The 19,617-nt window shown below is 47.7% G+C and overlaps 1 protein-coding gene and 1 non-coding gene across 2 annotated transcripts in view; both read left to right on the top strand.

Annotated features, from left to right (window-relative positions):
- Positions 1-2,151: 2,151 nt before the first annotated feature.
- The window catches only part of LOC119821869 (interferon lambda-2-like), a 32,788-nt gene continuing 15,322 nt past the window's right edge, over positions 2,152-19,617 (top strand). Inside the window, exons 1-4 of the mRNA XM_042055605.1 lie at positions 2,152-2,424; positions 2,931-3,008; positions 3,221-3,364; positions 3,465-3,551. Of these exons, the coding sequence (XP_041911539.1) occupies positions 2,152-2,424; positions 2,931-3,008; positions 3,221-3,364; positions 3,465-3,551 (582 nt within the window). The remainder of the gene's footprint in view (positions 2,425-2,930; positions 3,009-3,220; positions 3,365-3,464; positions 3,552-19,617) is intronic.
- LOC119822066 lies at positions 10,934-11,078 on the top strand. Its single transcript, XR_005286673.1, has one exon. It is a non-coding gene; the product is annotated as a small nucleolar RNA SNORA31 (small nucleolar RNA).

Here is a 19,617-nt window from a genome sequence, read left to right as displayed (position 1 = left end):
ATCCTCAGCTACACAAAGAACCCAGGTCAGCCTGGGCTACATAGAGAGAACTTGTTACTCCCCTTCCCCAAAATACAAGGATGAGGAGAGGGTAAATGAACAAAAAACAAAAACAAAAAAACCCTCTGGAGTCCCCCAGAAAACATCAGAGCTGACAGACACTCACAGTGACATCGCAGGACACAGACAGCTTACAGGCACCAGGAGCTGTTATGGAGCTGGGGCTGCACTCAACAACAGTTGATGGAGCGTTGCCTGCCATGCATGAAGTCCTGGGTTCAGGTCCCAGGATGGCATAAATGAGGCCTGGGGGAGCACACCTGGATCTCAGCCTTTAGACAGAGGCAGGAGGATCAGAAGTTTGAGGTCATCTACGTGTTGATTTGAAGTCCAGCCTGGCTGCACAAGGCCCTGTCTCAAACCATCAGTAGAGTTTTCTTTAATGCCAATAATAAATTTACTGAGAATAAATTAGGAAAAACTTTTCATTCACACTTGTTTCGGTGAGATAAATAGAGGGGAATAGGTAGAAAGGGAGAGTGGTCAGAATGCATCCTATCCATGTGTGGAATCAAATTTTAAGGAACAAAATTTATTAACAGAAAAAATAAGCAAAGGTACACCTGGAAATAATCTAATCAGGGAGGGGAGGCCTCTCTACAGAGAAAACTTAGAGACTCTTAAAGAAGAAACTGAGGCCAACTCTAGACGATAGGAATACATCTCTTCCAGGCTCCTGAACTTACAAAATCAATATTGGGAAGAATGACCATATTACCATATGTAATCTATATCTGCGCTGTAAGGCCCATCAGAATTCCAATGATAAAGGTGGAGATGGGGGCACACGCCTTTCATCCCAGCACTTGGGAGGCAGAGGCAGGCGAATCTCTGTGAGTTCGAGGCCAGCCTGGTCTACAAGAGCTAGTTCCAGGACATGCTCCAGAGCTACAGAGAAACCCTATCTCAAAAAAAAAAATAAATAAATAAATAAAGAACAAAACAAAACAACATAGAAAAGAGAACAAGCAGCTCCACACCTGGACAAAACCCCAAAGGCTCCAAGCCTCACCGCAGAGACATTCACACCCCTGTGGTCGCAATTGCCCTAGCCACAGCAACAGAACAGGAGACCAGCACAGCTGTCTGTCAGCAGACAAATCAGGAGAAACGTGGGAAACATACATGGCAGGACTTCACTCAGCCACAGAGAAAAGTGAAACTCCAAAAAGTTCAGGGCAATGAAAGGACAGGATATTGTCGTGGGAGAGAGTGGTACCTCAGTCTCAGAGAACACACATTCCCGTCAAACGGGAGTCTCCCACATAGCCTGAAACTAGAAAGTGGGCCTGGGGCAAGAAAACGAAATTTTGGAAGAGAAGGGGGGGGGGAGAACACATGCAACGTGAAATTGGAAAACTGGAAGTGGAAGGGACAGAATCCCGGGAGAGTATCAACACAGACACTGGTTGAAAATCCCGGTAGGGAGTCTAACACTCTGAAGGTCTAAAGAGAGAAAAAAGAGTACTTCATGGTGAGTTTGGCCACCTGCATTCTCTCTCACAGGAAGTGGGGTCATGGGGTTCCTGACTCTGAGCCTGCAGGCCTGCAGGCAAATCTATGTCCCCTGACGACTCTTGGGAATCCTTTCCACTCCCTGGGTGGGAAACTGAGCAGAAGGCAGGTCTTTCTATAGCTGCAAAATCTCTGCGACCCAGAGCGGGATGTGACACAGTAACTCACCCAGGACTGGACCCCGGTCCTGAACCTGCCCCTGTTTGGCGCTTCCTGTGGGACTCTCCTGACTCACCTTGCCCCAGGTGATGTTTCCTCCTCACTTTCTCTTTCGCTGGAGTCTCACCTGCTCTGGCCCCGCCCTGCTCCCCGGGCTTCCCCAGTCTGGACTGCTCTGGTGGCTGGTGTCAATCTCCAGCCTTGTTTTCGTTTTAACTACATCAGCTGGGGCTGCCCACGAGGCCAGGTTAAAAGCATGGAGCTGGGATGGCAAGGCACAGAAAACGTAAGACTCTCAGTCAGGACACAGCAACAGGTTGAGAGCCACACGGAAACACCGAGCAAGACCGAGGAACCCGGAGACAGCCTCGAGTGCACACCCGAATCCCCAACTCCTCACAGACCCCAGAGAGCAGCATGAAGCCAGGTGAGGCCCCAGACCGGTGCGTGGGGGCGTGTCCGCACAGCTCTGGTCCTCCAGCCCTCACTCTGTCCTCCTGTGACTCTGAAACAGCTGGGGGCCGCCTGCTCCTCCTGCTGCTGCTGGCCGCGGTGCTGACGGGAACCCGCGCTCATCCTGTGCCTGGGGCCACCAGGCTCCCACCAGATGCAAAAAAATGCCACCTCTCCCGGTTCAAGTCTCTGGCCCCGCAAGAGCTGCAGGCCTTCAAGAAGGCCAAGGATGCCATAGTGAGTCTGCCTGTGCCCTCCTGTGTGGATAGCCTCCAGTCCTCCCTTTCTGGGCTTCATCCCTTATGCTAAGTGGAACGAAAGTGGTCTCCATACTTCCTGCAGTGGGCTGACTTCAACTCTTCCTATAGTGGGCTAACCTTAGCCCTTCCTGAAGCGGGCTGACTGCCACCCCTGCTGCAGTGGGCCTAATCACCACCCTTCTTGAATGGGGACAGATAATCCACTCTTTCTGTAGTAGTCTAAGCCCACAGTCCTCCGGTGGGCTAATTTCCTCCCTCTCTTCAGTGAGCTAACCTCAGACTCTCCCACAGTAGGGACCTCCATCCTTCCCAAACTGGGCTATCTCTCACTCTTAGTGCAGAGACTGTCTAGTGTCTGCTGCCACGGAGGAGCCTCCATCTTTCTGGCAGTGAACTTCCCTTTCCTGTTGTGACCGCCCTGCCCCAACGCAGTGGTCTAACCTTCACTCTCCTATTGGGCTAACCTGTGTCTTTGCTCTCCAGGAAGAGTGGCTGCTCGAGAAAGATGTCAAGTGCAGCTCCCGCCTCTTCCCCAGGGGCTGGGACCTACAGCAGCTGCAGGTGAGCTGAGGCTAGACCCGGCCCGCCCTCAGCAGCCCACTGTTGGGCCTCTGCTCTCCCCGTCTCTGTCCACAGCAGACCCGTCATCTGTCTCCTGCCCTCTGCCTCTCTCTGTCCCTTGCCCTGTCCACCGTCCTGTCCCCTTGACCAGTCCCCCTTGACCTCCCCTCCCCGGGTCCCTCATGTGTTCTCTCTCGTGCCTCCTTGCTCAGGTCCAGGAGCGCCCCAAGGCCCTGCAGGCTGAGCTGGCCCTGACACTGGAGGTCCTGGAGAACGTGACTGACTCAGCCCTGGGCCCCATCCTGCACCAGCCTCTTCACACACTGCGCCACATCAAGTCCCAGCTGCAGGCCTGTGTGAGTCCTGGGTCCCCGGCTCCTCCACATTGTGCCTCCAGCCACGGGGACTTCCCCTGTGTCCCAGCAGCAGGCTCACAGTCCCCTCCTCTGTCCACAGACACAGCCTCAGCCCACAGCAGAGCCCAAGTCCCCTAGTCACCGCCTCTCCCGCTGGCTGCACAGGCTCCAGGAGGCCCAGGAGAAGGTGAGTCTGGAGAGGGGACCTGGATCTGCAGAGCCAGGGAGCCCTGAGCCCCGGCAGCCCCTGAGCCAGCCCTGTCCTTTCAGGAGACCCCCGGCTGCCTGGAGGCCTCTGTCACTTTCAACCTCTTCCGCCTGCTCATCCGGGACCTGAAGTATGTGGCCATGTGAGATCAGTGTGACAGAGCTCAGACCCTCCTGCCAGCTGCTGGAATTCTGCACTGTGTGGACTCAACAAGCCCCACCTTAATTTATAGCCCTTTGTGACTTTTTAAAAAGTATTTATTTATGTGTGTGGGTTCTCAGACCCACAAAATGTCTATTTTTCTACTTTTGTAAACAATCTGCAAATACACGATGAGAAAAGACCTTGTGATGTGTCGTGTGAGTCTTGGCGTCGAGTCTTTCTTTGGCTGTCATGGCAAAGGAACCACCACTTCAGCTCTCCAGGGACACTCCTGCTTGCCTTGAGCCCTGTGGTCTAGCCTGGGCTACTGCTTTCTGCATCTGAGTCGATAGCAAGTCGTTTGTATTGGGCTCTTCCTGGGTTGTTCAGGGAGCATCTCATCTCTGTGGTTCCAGGTGTTGGCAGCAGGCTTCTCTGTGCTCTCTTTTGCTTTGGCTTTTGAAACAGGGCTTCTGGTAGCCTAGGCTTGCCTCCAGGTTGCTGTATAGCTGATGGCCTCAGACTCCTGTTTGTTCTTTTTCCTCTCTGGAATGCTGGGGTTGCAGGAGTTCACCAGTGTGCTGGGCTCTAACAATAGCCACTCTCGCTTCACCAAAGACGCCCTGGTGGATAAAGTTCTCTGCACTCTGTCATCTTCTCTTCTGGAACCTGTGTGAAGTCAGTGCACTGCTCAGAGAGGTGACTCAGCATTTGATTCCAAAGGCAATGCTTCATGATGACACAGTCCCCTGTAGCCCAGGCTGGCCTCAAACCTACTGCATAGCTGTGGCTTTCCTTGAGCTCCTCATTCCCTGCCTGCTGGGATGACCGGCATGAGCCACATCGGGGTTTAGGCAGTGCTGGGACTTGACCTCACAGCTTCATGCATGCTAGGCAGGGACTGACCCTCTGAGTCACGCCCTCAGCCTTGCATCTCACGAGCCTTACCATGGATGTCTGCAGCGTGTGCTGTCTACCACTTGGCCTTTAACACAGGCAGCCTCTCTGAACCAGAGAGACCAGAGTAAACCAGGATGTGCATAGTCCACTGGTGATAATCCATGCCTGAAATCCTGCACCCAGGAGGTGGAGGCAGGAGGGTCAGTTCAAGTCATCCTTGTCCATTCTTTGAGCTTGTCACCAGCCTGGACTACGTGAGACCCCCGTAGCCCCCCCATGTTTATCTATTGTCTACAGAGTAGACTGAAAACACTGCCCTCATGGACCAATGGTTACATCTGAACGTGTCTTCCAATAGGAGCATCCTGGACTCCTCCTGTCTCCCAACTCCTCCTCTCTTGTGTCCCATGTGATGTAGGCCTGAGTGTCATTCACACGTGATGGTGTGTTTTCTCCTGTTTTTATGCACGTGTGTGTGTGCTCATGCTTGCGCACATGTACATGTATGCAGGTGTGCATGCACATGTGTGTGTGCTCATGCTTGCGCACATGCACATGTATGCAGGTGTGCATGCACGTGTGTGTGTGCGCACGCGCACGTGGAGGATGTCAGTGACCATCACGTGTCTTCCCCTATCACTATCCAGTTTGTTTATTGAAGTGAGGTCCTTCACTGAGCCAGAGCTCACTGTGTCAGATAGACAGCTTACCCTGGGGACCCCCTGTCTCCACCTTTGAGTGCCAGGGTCACAGGCAGGTCACCAGATCCCACCAGGTGTTTATATGCATTCCAGGGATCCAAGCCCCAGCCCTCACACTTGAGTGGCAAACACTTTACCCACTGAGCCATCTCCCTGATCCTTGCAATTTTGATTCTAAAATGTCTCCTTCAGGAGCCAGCCTTTCCAGGCTGGCCAGATGGCTCTGTGGGTAAAGGCACTTGCCACGAAGCCTGATGACCTAACGTAAATTTAATCCCCAAATCCACGTGGTGGAAGGAGAGAACTGATTCCTGAAAGTGGTCCATCACCGTCACACTTGCTGTTGACCCTAGTGCCTCTCTCTGTCTCTCTCTGTCTCTCTGTCTCTCTCTGTGTCTCTCTCTGTGTCTGTCTCTGTCTCTCTCTCTCTCTCTCTGTCTCTCTCTCTCTCCTGCTACTGCTACATGTAAAAAATATATTGGTGTGCTGGCTCACCCCTTTAATCCCAGCACTCAGGAGACAGAGGCAGGTGGATCTCTCCTTTAATTTGATTTTTTTTTTTTTTTTGGTTTTTTGAGACAGGGTTTTTCTGCAACTTTAGAGCCTGTCCTGGAGCTAGCTCTTGTAGACCAGGCTGGTCTCGAACTCACAGAGATCCGCCTGCCTCTGCCTCCTGAGTGCTGGGATTAAAGGCGTGCCCCACCACCGCCCGGCTTTCTCTTTTAATTTGAAGTCAGGATCCATAGCTAGTTCTGAAGAGTAAAAGTGTTGCATCCAACATGATAACTCCAGTCTCAAGGACCCAGGTTGTGGAAGGAGAGAATCAACTCTCCGTTCTCACAAGCAGACCCAAACCACAGACTCCCAAAGCCTTCTCATCCTCCCCAGTGCCATTGAGGGCACAGAATTCAAAGGGAGTTTGTCTTCATGGTGTGCAGAGATCAAAATATTTTCCCTGTGATGCGCTAATTCCCAGCTTCCTCTTCTGCATGTGGAGAAACGTCACTGGGGCAGCTTTAATAACTGTTGTAACTGAGAAGCAGAAAGAGATTGGAAATGCCTGGCAGGAGGCAGGAGGCAGGAGGGAGTGGCTGCGAGGGCTCCTGAGGACAGGAGGCACAGTGGCTGCTGACACTCTGTCTGCTGGGCCACATTCTGACAGGTGTGTGGAGTGTGAGCATGGCCTCTGGGTGTCACATGCCCCAGCGATGTGAATGTGCTGCTCTGAATAACAGAAGCACCCAGGGCTGTGACCCAGGATGTGGGTGCAGGTTCAGTTGTGCTCCAGCTCCAAGGGTGACAGGATTGATCTTATAGTGTTTGTCCTCTCTAACTTCCTTGCCACCTATAAAGTCCCCAAAGTTTATCCACAGTGTAGAAATGTCTATTCTTCTTTTTCAAGGTCATGTAACATCTTGTACAAGGAGGCCTTAGAACCCTGTGCTAATCCATTCATCTCTTGTTAGAAAGCTTGTTTTTTGTTTTTATTTTGTTGAGTGGTTAAACCATTAAGTCCATAGCGATTATCTGTTGCAGCAACCGATATAGGTCAGAGCTGCTGAGTATCTGCAGTAGGTCCCTGAGCCATTGCCACAATCAGTAGGCATGCTGATGCACTTAAGGAACAATGTGCAGATGTGGAGCAAGGCTGGTGGACAGCAGCAGAGGGAAACAGCCCAGGGGCAGCCCCTGCCAGAGCCACTGGGCTCTCAGAAGTGACATGGGCTGGTCTGTCAGTTCTGAGAGCACAGATCCTGAAGTGTGTGCTCCTGACAGCCCCTAGCCCAGTGGGGCAGGACTGCTCTCTCCTTTCTCCTGTTCTCTCTTCTTGTTTCACTTGAGCCCAACTAGGATGGGAACACACAGATAGATGGAGGCTCAGCTCCCGGACCTGGAGCAGAATGGAAGAGAAGCTAGAAGAAAAAAGAGAGGTACTTTGGAGGTAGAGGCAGGAAAATCAGAAGTATATATAAGGTCAGCCTCAGCCATGATGTGAGTTCAAAGTTCCAGGCTAGCCTAGGGTACATGAGACAAGGGAGGAAAGGAAGGATGGAGGGAGAATGATACAGTTAATTTTGTTTTGTTTTCGTGAGACAGAACCTGGCTTGTAGCCCAGGCTAGCTGTGAACTGATGATCCTCTTGCTTCAGCTCCCCAAAAGACTGCCAAGGGTTTTCACACACATGGGGCCATGCCTAGGTAGTCAACTCTTGCAGAAAGCAGTCTATTGTAAGGTGTCAAGTGGCTTAAAGAAGTCAAAGAAGTTGAAGAAGTAGCTTCTACATTGACCATTCAGGTACAATGGCTTCAAGAGCCCAGCTACAGACACAAGCCTCCAGGGAATCCCTTTTTTTCCCTAAGGTAGGAATGCCAGCTGCTTAATTAGGAACTAGTTTCCCCCAGTAGGACCTAAAAGGCCCCTCAGCCAAAACCAGCTTACAATACACAATCCCAGAGAACCTAAACAACAATGAAGACCCTAAGAGAGACATACATGGATCTAATCTACATGGGAAATAGAAAAGGAGAAGATCTCCTGAGTAAATTGGGAGTGTGGGGACCATGGGAGAGGGTTAAAGGGGAGGGGAGAGAAATGGAGGGGAACAGAGAAAAATGTATAACTCAATAAAATCAATTTTTTAAAAAGGAAAATAAATAAATACTAAAAAGTGTTTTGTTTTGTTTTTTTGTTTTTAAAAATAAGGCCCTTCAGCCAGGAAGAGCCACAGTGAGGGACCGACTATCACCAAAGTATATCCAGGAGGAGGAAGGAAAATGATTGATCTGCCAACTTATGTGTCACTTTCTCCAGTTCACACATTTTAGAAGAGCACATGATTGGAGAAATCTGAGTAAGGCATAACCTAGCTGGATGGCAGTCTGAGAATATGCTAGTTTTCCAGCCTCTGTAGGCAGGAAGCTGTAGCTAATGAAGTTCATGAACATAGAGAATGAGGGGAGCAGGCTGGAGAGTGTGCACCGGGGTCACACCAGCTTTCAGGAGAACGGTGAGTTCCAGTCCAGCCTGGGCTACATAATGAGTGGCAGGATAGCCTGGCATACATATCAAGAATCATTCAACCCTAAAAATAAGTACAGATAAATGTAAATAATTTATAGGAATCCTTGGCGAGGCACCAGTACTGCAGAAACGTTATTCCGCAGTTAACATCTCCGTTCCCTGTCCGTGGTCCTGAACCTTCATAGCTCTCCGGAGCCTAAGGAGACAATGGGAAGGACTCTGGGCTGGTTTTCCCCAGGGTTTCTGAACGAAGAGAGAAAAAGAGCCTAGGGCTATGGGGAATCTATAGAGAAAGGTCTCCAGGGAAACAGTGGACAACGTCTGTTGAACCACACTTGTAGCATTCTGGAGGATCATAGGGTCCAGGCCAGCCTGGGCTAGAGCAATGTTTTCCTGTCTGAGAACATGAAGGGGTCTGGAGAGATGAGTCAATCTGTGGAGCACTTGCCTTACAAGCATGAGAACCTGAGTTTGACCCCCAGAACACATGCGAAAAGCTGGGCACAGTAACATTGAGGAGGCAGGGAAAGGAGATGATGTGGGCTCTCTCAGCAGCCAGTCTAGCCTAATGGGTGAGTGAGGCAGCATCCTCCGTGAAAGCCTGGAACCCACATAGAAGTGGAAGGAGACACCCAACTCCACGAAGTCGTCACTGCCCTCCCACAAGCATGTCATTCACAGACACCACATATACATCTGATAACAACAAGCAAAATGACTTTTTTAAAAGTAATGTGGCTGCCGGGCGGTGGTGGCGCACGCCTTTAATCCCAGCACTCGGGAGGCAGAGGCAGGCGGATCTCTGTGAGTTCGAGGCCAGCCTGGTCTACAAGAGCTAGTTCCAGGACAGGCTCTAAAAAAGCTGCAGAGAAACCCTGTCTCGAAAAACCAAAAAAAGAAAAAAAAAAGTAATGTGGCTGGGTGGTGGTGGCACACACTTTTAATCCCAGCACTCAAGAAGAACAGAGGCAAGTGGAGCTCTGTGGGTTCGAGGCCAGCCTGATCTACAAGAGCTAGTTCCAGGACAGGCTCCAAAGCTACAGAGAAACCCTGTCTCGAAAAAACAAAACAAAACAAAAAACCAGCCAAACAAACAAAAAACAGTTATAGGCTGTGTTGATTGTGGCAAGGGTCATCTGATGTTACAGCCTTGGCAAAAAAGTTCTGGGGTGACAGTATCACCCCACAGGTTACCCCTTAACTTGAATGAAGGACAGAAAGGTGGACTCTTGCTTGCCTTAGTGTTTGAGACAGAATCATGCGATGTAGCCCAGGCTGGCCTCAGACTCACTCTCCTGTCCCTGACTCCCCACTGTGAGAATTGCAGGTGTGAATCACAATACCTGTCTCAGGGATAGAAACTTTGGTGTGTGTGTGAGTTTCTGTCTGCATGTGTGCACGTACATGCACACATGCATGAACACATGTGCAGGTGAATGCAATTGTGTATGTATGTGTGGAGGCCAGATGTCGTCACCTTATTTTTGGGACAAGGTCTCTCAGTCTCACCTAAGCTCACCTATCCACCTATCTCCACCCCCTCATCAGCGCCTGACTTTTATATGGGTGCCAGAGATCTGAACTCAGGTCCCTGTGCAGACACAGCCACACTCTACCCACTGAGCCACTCCCTCTCCCAGCCAAGGACAGAAACCTTTACAGAGAAGACACCATGCTGGCTCCAGCTTCCCCTAATCACCTGGAAGAAGATGGAAAGACACAGTGTTCCCTCCAGCGGGACACCCCAAGGACACAGCGCTGCTTCTGAATTATTCTGGGAAAATTCATGTTTACCCTGAACTTAAGTCAACAAGAACCAGATGAATCCAAGGAAAACGGTCGATGGAGCGCTACCTTAGACTCTCCACAAACGTCAACGTCACAAAAGAATAGGCAAAAAGGCTATGGACCATCCCAGATCAGAGAGAAGGAAGTGTGACGCTGAACTCCAGCAGTGAGGAGAACCAGATACATGATAATGGGAGTGAGTAAGAGCAGAATACAAAGACATACATGCATGAGATCGTCTACAAAGCCAGGTGTGCTGCCCCAGGACTCAGGAAGGGAGGCAGAAAGATGAGGGGTTTGGGATCACCCTCCACTATGCGGTGAGTTAAAAGTTAGCCATAGCTATGTGTAATCCTGATCAAAAATATAAATAAATAAATGAATAAATGAATGAATGAATGAATAAATAAATAAATAATATAAATAAATAATATAAATAAATAAAATGAGCGGCTGGAGAGAGGGCTCAGTGGTTAGGAGCTCTTGCTACTTTTGCAGAGGACCCAGGTTCAGTTCCCAACACTGATATCATGGCCCCAAACCATCTGCAAATGCAATCCAAGAGTATCCAATGTTCCCTTTCAGCCCCCAAGGGCACTACGCAGGGACATTTATACAGATATGTAAGCAGACAAAACATTCACACATATAAAACAAATTTTAATTTCAAAAATTTAAACTAAAATTATAAATTGCATATAATATTTTTTGAAAATTTGGCTGGGCAGTGCTGGTGCACACCTTTAATCCCAGCCCTCAGGAGGCAGAGGCAGGTGGATCTCTGTGAGTTCGAGGCCAGCCTGGTCTACAGAGCGAGTACCAGGACAGGCCCCAAAGTTACAGAGAAACCCTGTCTTGAAAAAATAAAGAAGTTTGCGCTAGGTTGCCAAAGAAAATGCTCCCGCGCTTCCTGTCTGTCTCTGTGGCAGTCCAGATTGAATTGGAGAGTACATGTATATGGAAAAAAATTTTGAAAATAGATACATTGTGTTATAGCTAAATTGACCCAATTCAGATATGCATGACTTTTTTTTCTAGACAAGGTTTCTCTGTGTAGCTTTGGAGTCTGCCCTGGAACTACCTCTTGTAGGCCAGTCTAGCCTCGAACTCACAGAGATCCACCTGCCTCTGCCTTCCAAGTGCTGTGATTAAAGGCGTGCGCCACCACCACCAGGCAACTTCTTACGTTTAAAGAGATTTCGTTTTTCAGTTTTGTCTGTGTGCGTCTGTACACATGTTTGGGGGACTGCTCATAAAGGCAGAGGCCCTGGATTCCCTGGAGCTGGAGTTGCAGGCGGTTGTGAGGAACCAAACCCAGCTCCTCTATAGGAGCACTGTGTGCACTAAATTCCTTCCCAGCTTATCACATTGTTTTCTGAGACAAGGTCTCATGTAGTCCAGGTTGGCTTCTAACTCATTACCTAGACAAAAATGACCTTGAATTTCTGGTTTCCCTGCTGCCTCTTCCCATATGTTAAGTTACAGGCTGAAGCCACCATGGATAGAACCTAGGGCTTTGTCATGATGGGCAAGCATCCTACTCCTGAGGGACATTCCCACCCCTCATCAAATGTTCTGTTGCCACAAGAACATTTGAAATCTATTGTCTTAGCCATTTTATTTTTAAATTAAAAAATATTGCTATTGGAAGGTGGGCTGGAGAGATGGTTCAGCAGTTAAGAGCACTGGCAGAGGACCCGGGTCCAATTCCCAGCACCCACATGGCAGCTCACAACTGTCTATAACTCCAGTCCCAGGGTATCTGATACCTTCATACCAATGCATGTAAAATAAAGCTAAATAAATTATTAAAATATTATTTTTTTCATGTGATATTTTGTTGGGAGGGCACACATGCCATGACACAAGCAGAAGCCAGAGACATCTGATCAGTTCTTACCTTCAATTGAGGGTTCTGGGGATTGAACTCAAGTTGTCACACTTATAAAACATGAGTTTTTATTGGCAGAGCCCTCTCCTGCTCTCCTGGGAACACTGATGTTCACTGTAGCTGGGTGTTGCTGAATAGAGTGCCTGAAGCCACTACTTAACTCTCTGACATTTTGTATCCCCTGAACAATACTCTCCAGTCCCTACCCCCAGCCCAGACCTTGTTCCCACCATGATTGCCCACAGTGTCTGTGAATCAAATACAATGTATTTTTAAAGAACAAAACTATTATTAGTCTAAGTGGGTAAATCTGCAGAAGTAATATGTTAGGTAATAGAGAGTGGATGAAATTAGCAATGTTTTAGCTATTCTAAATAGGGGTATTCATGTAGCAGAATGTTCTTGATGGAGAAACATCAAGTGTTTCAGGACTGAAACATTTTGATTCTGTAACTTAGTCTTAAGTGGGTTGAAGGAGGTACTATGGCTATGAATCCCACAAAAGGTGACAGCAGCATTCATTGTCCTACTGATTGAGCTCCCTGGTAAGAGTGATAGCTTTCTAAATAATCGATGGGAAAGCATCAACTACATTTTTCTATTAAGACGTCTACCATGCTTTGAACAATGACAGGAGTGTTTCTATTGTTCTGCATCAGCCAGGGCCACCATCACTCAGTGGTTACTGAAAGCTGTTGTATGCCATGCATTGTTACAGGTACTGGGCAAACAGAACACACACAAGCCCTTGTATTCACGGGGTTCTCCCACACTCTAGTGCAAAATGCTCTTCAACCTGGCACTTCTGTCCTCCACAATCTGTGCCCTCACTACCAGGCTGTGGGTAGCAGAGAATGCTAGCCGCCTAAGATGTATCTACCTCTACATATTCTTTACATTTAATTACAGTGTGCATTTATGACACTTTTCCTGGAGACACGTGGCACAAATATCTGTTCATTCTAGGTAGAGAACTGATGATAGACTAAAGTAAGCTATATCATGGAAGATAAATTTGGTGAGCCAGTGAGTTTATTGGGATGTTTCAACTAAGTGGAAGTTGCCACATAACTGTGCCTGGCTAGAAGGACTTACCAGACTCCCTTGCAGCTAGGATAGCTGCCTTAATTAGAATTTCTATTGTTATGATAAAACACCATAACCAAAAACAACTTGGAGAGGAAAGAGTTTATTTCAACATACAACTCTCAGGTTGCATGTTCTTCATCACTGAGGGAAGTAAAGGCAGGAACTCCTGGCAAGACCCTGGAGACAGAAACCGAAGTAGAGACCATGGAAGAATGCTGCTTACTGGCTTGCTCCTCATACCTTGCTAACCTACTTTCTTATACACCCCAGCCATCTGTCCATGGATGGCATCTCACAATGGGCTGGGCCCTTCCACATCAGTCACTAGCTAATAAGATGTTCCACGGACTCACCTACAGCCTGATCTTATGGAGGCATTTTCTTAATTGAGGTTTCTCTTTCCAGATAACTCTAGTTTGTGCCATGATAAAAAAAAAAGATCACAAGTAGAACAATAGCCAAAAGAACCCCCAACCCCAAATACTCAAGGCACTGGGTGGATCTTCAGCAAGGAATCCCTTACCTGTGGAGGCTTTGGGAATGAGCCCAATTAACCGATTCATTGATTTATGAAGCTAGACTTGGGGGGAATCATATTTTGATCTGTTGTCAGTGTTCTTCCTGTAGTGGGGAGACATTTGTTCATGCCTCCTCAGGAAAAGTTCACCCAACAGTGGGACTATTGCAAAACTCCCTAAAGGGAATAAGCATCTGGCAAGTATCATTCATATTCTTTACTCCCTCCTCATAACTTATGATTCAGATAATCGATGTGATAGCTGCAGCACTAGTGATCACAGGGAACCAAGAGGAGAAATCACACCTGAACTCTATAATGCTGGGAATGCCATAGCGAAAAGGTAGACTGGGCTTGGATGCCGGGTAACACTAGAATGGACAAGTCCTACCTCTAGACATGCTTTATGTGTGAGAGAGATAAATCATTACTGTCGCAGGATATTTCTTTACACTGTGTTAAGATGTGACTCTGTGATTGGTTTACTAAAGAACTGAATGGCCAATAGCTAGGTAGGAGAGGGCCAGTGGAATTTCCAGGGAGAGAGAGAATGCTGGGAGGAAGAAAGACAGGGACTCCAGCAGTCTCAAAACAAGCCAGACATGTTGTATTAAGGAAAGGTAGAAACCATGTGGTAGAATGTAGATTGACAGAATTAGATTAAGTTAAAATAGCTAGTTGGGGCAAGCTAAAGGCCAAGCTTTCATAATAAGAAGTCTCTGGGCTGGGTGGTGGTTGTGTACACCTTTAATCCCAGCACTCTTGGGAGGCAGAGGTGGATGGATCTCTGTAAATTCAAGGACAGCCTGGTCTACAAGAGCTAGGTCCAGGTCAGGCTGGATAGCTACAGTGAAACCCTGTCCCTGGGGGAAAAAAGAAGACTCTGTGTTATTATTTTGGGGTCGGTGACAAGAAGGCATACTACAGATAGTGCCCCATGCTGGGTGCCAAATGATGTTTTTCTGTTGGCTTAGTGAGTGCACATGAATCTACAGACATCTTAATTATTGTCTGCAGCCCCATAGCCCCACAATCAGCACCCACCAACCACTCAGGTGGTGGCCTGGCAGGGCTTCCAACCCCATGACTCTGGCTCTGCCATGGCCACAATATGTAGATTTAAATTAAGTCTCTCTCATCCTATTTACCAATAAGACAAGGAGTCAAAATCTAGGGTGAAACCTTGCTAGCTCAGAAAGGGATGAGGGAAAAGAGAGTTATACACTCTGTATACACCAATACACACAGGTGTATACACCCATACACACAAGTGTATACACCCAAACACACAGGTGTATACACCCATACACACAAGTGTATACACCCAAACACACAGGTGTATACACCCATACACACAGGTGTATACACCCATACACACAGGTGTATACACCCAAACACACAGGTGTATACATCCATACACACAGGTGTATACACCCAAACACACAGGGCTATACACCCATACACACAGGTGTATACACCCAAACACACAGGTGTGTACATCCATACACACAGGTGTATACACCCAAACACACAGGGCTATACACCCATACACACAGGGTTATATATCCATATGTACAGGTTCTTGACACATAGCCCAGGTTGGGCTCAAATTCATAATCCTTCTGCCTCTCAAGTGCTGAATCACCATGTGAGATGTTTTAAATACCTGGCTGTAACAACTTAAAGAACAAAGGATTTGGGGCTGGTGAGATGTTAATCAGCAGTTAAGAGTACTGGTTGATCTTCCAGTGAACCCACGTGACAGGTCTCAACTGCTTGTAACTCTAGTTCTAGGAGATCTGGCACCCTGACACAGACCAACATGCAGGTAAAACATCAAGACACATAGAATAAAAATAAATCATTTAAAAAAATTTAAGGAGAAAGGGTTTATTTTGTCTCTGGTTTTAGACTAGCCCGCCCATCTTGGTGAAGCCAGGACTCAGAGAGAGAGAGAGGACTGCTGCTCTTGCACTTGCGAGTTCCCTCCCTACTCCACCTACTCCCATTTATCACCTGGGTGAGCAGCCCAGGAGAGGGCGCTGCCCACATTCAGTGTGGGTCGTCCCCCCTAGGCCGTCCTCTCTGGAAATGTCCTCACGAAGGCGCCAAGAGTGCTTGACTAATTTTCTGGGTAGTTCTCAACCTAGTCAGATGGGCAATGAAGATGGACCACCCCACACCTCTAAGCCACCCATGAAGAGTAGATCCAGAGTTCTAATCGTCTTAGACGTCTCATTGCACCACACCGACAACGGCTGACACTGAAGAAGACACACGCAATGCATCACAAAACTTAGTGGACTGTGGGACCCAACGGAAGTCGTAGTGGATAGAATGAAATCAGAATATCCGAGTGTACATTCTTGACTCTGAGAAGATGCAATCTCGTAAGCAATGGTACCGATTTACAGATAAAATGTCCCCCACAGGTTCATGCCCTAGCGCCTCAGTTGGTGGCGCTGTTTAGAGAGGATTGGGAAGCTTTAGGTGAGCCTCCCTGGAGGAAGAGAGTGGTTGAGGACGAGACTATGAAGCCTTCCCAGATCTGTGCCACTTAGCCATCTTGAGGTGAACACCCTCCCCTTCCCTGGCTTCCTTTACAGCAGCGGTTCTCAACCTACCGGTCGCGCACCCCCCCATGCTCGCATATGGGATATTTACATTACAGTTTATAACAGTAGTAAAATTACAGTTATGAAGTAGCAACAAAAATAATTTTATGGTTGGGGTCACCACAACATGAGGAGCCCTATTAATGGGTCACAGCATTAGGAAGGTTGAGAACCTCTGGTCTATAGCACGAAGTGAACACCCATCGACTATAACGTACTGCCTTCCCCCTGGTTCAGAGTAAATAGAGAAAAAAAAAAAAAAAAAAACAAAAACATCAGGCTGAAATCTCTGAAGCTGTAAACTAAAAGAAACCCTTCCTCCTTGGTTTGTTTCTGTCGAACATTTGATCACAGAGACAACAGAAGTGACAAAGAGTCAGAGAATGGGTCCTGTCCCAGGAGCCTGTAAGCACGGGAGCATGGGTCCTGTCCCAGGAGCCTGCAAGCGCCAGATTCGCCGGATTCGATTTCAGGGTTAGCTTTTGTCACTTTGAGGGGGGAGGTTCTTTCCTTCCTTCCTTCCTTCCTTCCTTCCTTCCTTCCTTCCTTCCTTCCTTCTTTCTTTCCTTCCCTCAGCACCTATGATAAAATCCTGGAAAATGCACCCTGATCCATAAAGACAGGACGTAGATTGTTGCTTCTAGAGGAAGAGATGCGGCGGTTAAGATGTCAAGACTCATCGATGATCCATGTTAAATGTGTGCAGTCCGTTGATGTAAATCACACTCTGATGCTGCAGCGAGCAACGTTTCCGTGTCAACGCAGATAGGCTGCGGGACCCAGTTATCCCATTACACACGCAGCTGGCTGCTCTGGGAGAGGCTTTACAGAGTCATTAAACCCACAATCTGGCGACTTAAAGAAAGATTAGCCTCTGTCCTCTGGGTGAACTTCAGCCAATCAATTGAGAGGCCTTAATGCAAAGCCAAGGTTTGCCTGAAGTAGGAAAATTTCATCTGTGTCCTCTAGCATGATTTCTCATATAGGCCAAGAGCCTGTGTTATCCCCCTTCCTCTCCCTCTCCTGGGGGTGAACCCAGGGCCTTGAACAGACTAAGCAAGCACTAACCACTGAGGAGCATACAAGGCTGCCTTTTACTCTTCATGTATTTGATTTATTTATATTTACTTTTTTGAGACTGGTCTCATGTAGCCCAGGCTGGCCTTGAACTTGCTATGTAGCTGAGGATGATTTTGAATTCCTGATTCTTTTCCTGCCACCCCCAAGTGCTAGGATCACAGGTGGGGACAGGGTCTCAGTAAGCTATCCAAGTAGCCTGGAAGTCACTCTGTGCCCCAAGCAGACTTGAACTTTGGTCCTTGTGCTTCAAGCCCCTGAACTGCCCACTGTGCCCCCTCCCCCTCCACCACCACCCTCAATTCATTTTTAAAAACTGTTCCTTTTTTTTGCCTGGCATAACACCAACTAATATACTGAATAAAGTTGTTTTTTAAAAATCCAAATGAAGTCTAAAGGCAGCTAGGTGTAACAGAAAACAGATCTCAAGTTTAAGTGCAGTCTGGGCTACAAAGCAAGATTGTATTTCACAAGGTAAGGAAGGGGCCTAGAGAGATGCCCCACGTTCACAACTCAGCCAGGAGCAAGTTCAGTGCCCAGCACCACGTCAGGAGCTCCAGGGGATCTGATACCCTCTTCTGGCCTCCAAGGGCACACACACAAGTAGAATCCACCCACACCAACACATACATAAAAATAAATCTTTAATAAAAGTTTTACATTTATTTATTTGTATGTGAGTGTGTGTGTGTATGTGTGTGTGTGCGTGTATCAAAATGCACACAGAAGAAAAAAATCTCTGGCATCAATTCTCTCCTTCTGCTGTGTGTTCTGAGGGCCAAACTCAGGTCATCAGGCTTAGAGGCCTGATGTCTTTGATGCTGATGAATCGTGTCAGCCCATAAATATTTATTTTTTTTAATGGGGAAAGGGACTGGCCAGGAGGTGGTGGCACACACCTTTAATTCCACTCAGGAGGCAGAGGCAAGCAGATCTCTGTAAGTTCAAGGCCAACCTGGTTTACAGAGCTAGTTCTAGGCCAGCCAAGACTACACAGACTACACAGAGAAACCTTGTCTCAAAAAAACAAAAAAGGGGGGGAGGAGGGGCAAGGTGGTGAGCGAGCTGCAGAGATGGCTCATCAGTTAAGAGCACTGGCTGCTTTTCCAGAAAAACTTGATTCAATTCCCAAAGCCCACATGGCAGCTCACGACTGCCTGTAACTCCAATTCCAGGGCTTCTGACACCCTCATACAGACATACACACAGGCAAAACACCAATGGACATACAATTTAAAAAAAATTTTTTTTTAAAAAAAAGGAAGCAGAGGATTGTCAGACATGATGGCACATACCTTTTGTCCCAGCATTCAAGAGGCTGAGACAGGTGGATCTCTAAGTTTGAAAGCAGCATGGTCTACCTAGTGAGTTTCAGGCCAGTCAGTAAAATAAAGGAAGGAGAGACAAGGAAACGACTCAGTGGGTAAAAGTGCCTTCTGTGCAAGCATGAGGACCTGAGTTCAGATTCCCAGGGCCCATGTAGAGAAAAAGAACGCCTATGATGGACGGGTGTGCAGTAGTCAAGACAGGACAGTAGCTTGCTGACGAGCACATCAACATTCTGGGTTCAGTGAGAAACCTGCATCGAGGCAGAGACAGAGAGGAGGGCACTTGGTGTCTTCCCTTGGTCTTGATTGCTCGTGCACATGGGCCCAGGCACCTGCACACTCACACACACACCACACACAAACATAGATGCAAAGGAAATCAAGAAGAAAGAAACAATAGCAATTTCTATTTTTTTAAAGATTTATTTATTTATTGTGTATATAGTATTCTGCCTGTATGCATGCCTGCAGGCCAGAAGAGGGCACCAGATCTCATTACAGATTGTTATGAGCCACCATGTGGTTTCTGGGAATTGAACTCAGGACCTTTAGAAAAGCAGGTAGTACTCTTAACCACTGAGCCATCTCTCCAGCCTGATATCAATTTCTATCACACTCAAACTTTTTTGTCATTTTTGTTTGTTTGTTTGTTTGTTGTTTTTCAAGACTTGGTTTCTCTGTGTAGCCTAGTTTTACTGTAGACCAGGCTAGCCTCAAACTCACAGAAATATGCCTGGGATAAACGGTGTGTATCACCACCTCCCAGCACAATAAAAATTTAATTACAAGTAAAAGCACCTATGTTAGGCAATTGTTATGTTCTAGGCATGGTGTTAGGCCTAGCATGGACCCAGGTGCGTGTCTCTTGCCGTCCACATTCTAGTCAGGGAGGGGTGAATAGAGAAGAACACTAAGTGTGTGTCAGGTAGGGCTAGCAGGGAAACACTTGTCTCCTGGAATGAGTTCGTTCTCCCAAG

Source organism: Arvicola amphibius, chromosome 8 (assembly GCF_903992535.2).
Source record: "Arvicola amphibius chromosome 8, mArvAmp1.2, whole genome shotgun sequence".
Lineage (NCBI taxonomy): Eukaryota > Metazoa > Chordata > Mammalia > Rodentia > Cricetidae > Arvicola > Arvicola amphibius.
The sequence above is the reverse complement of the archived record's forward strand: the minus strand, read 5'-3'. Positions and strand labels throughout refer to the sequence as shown.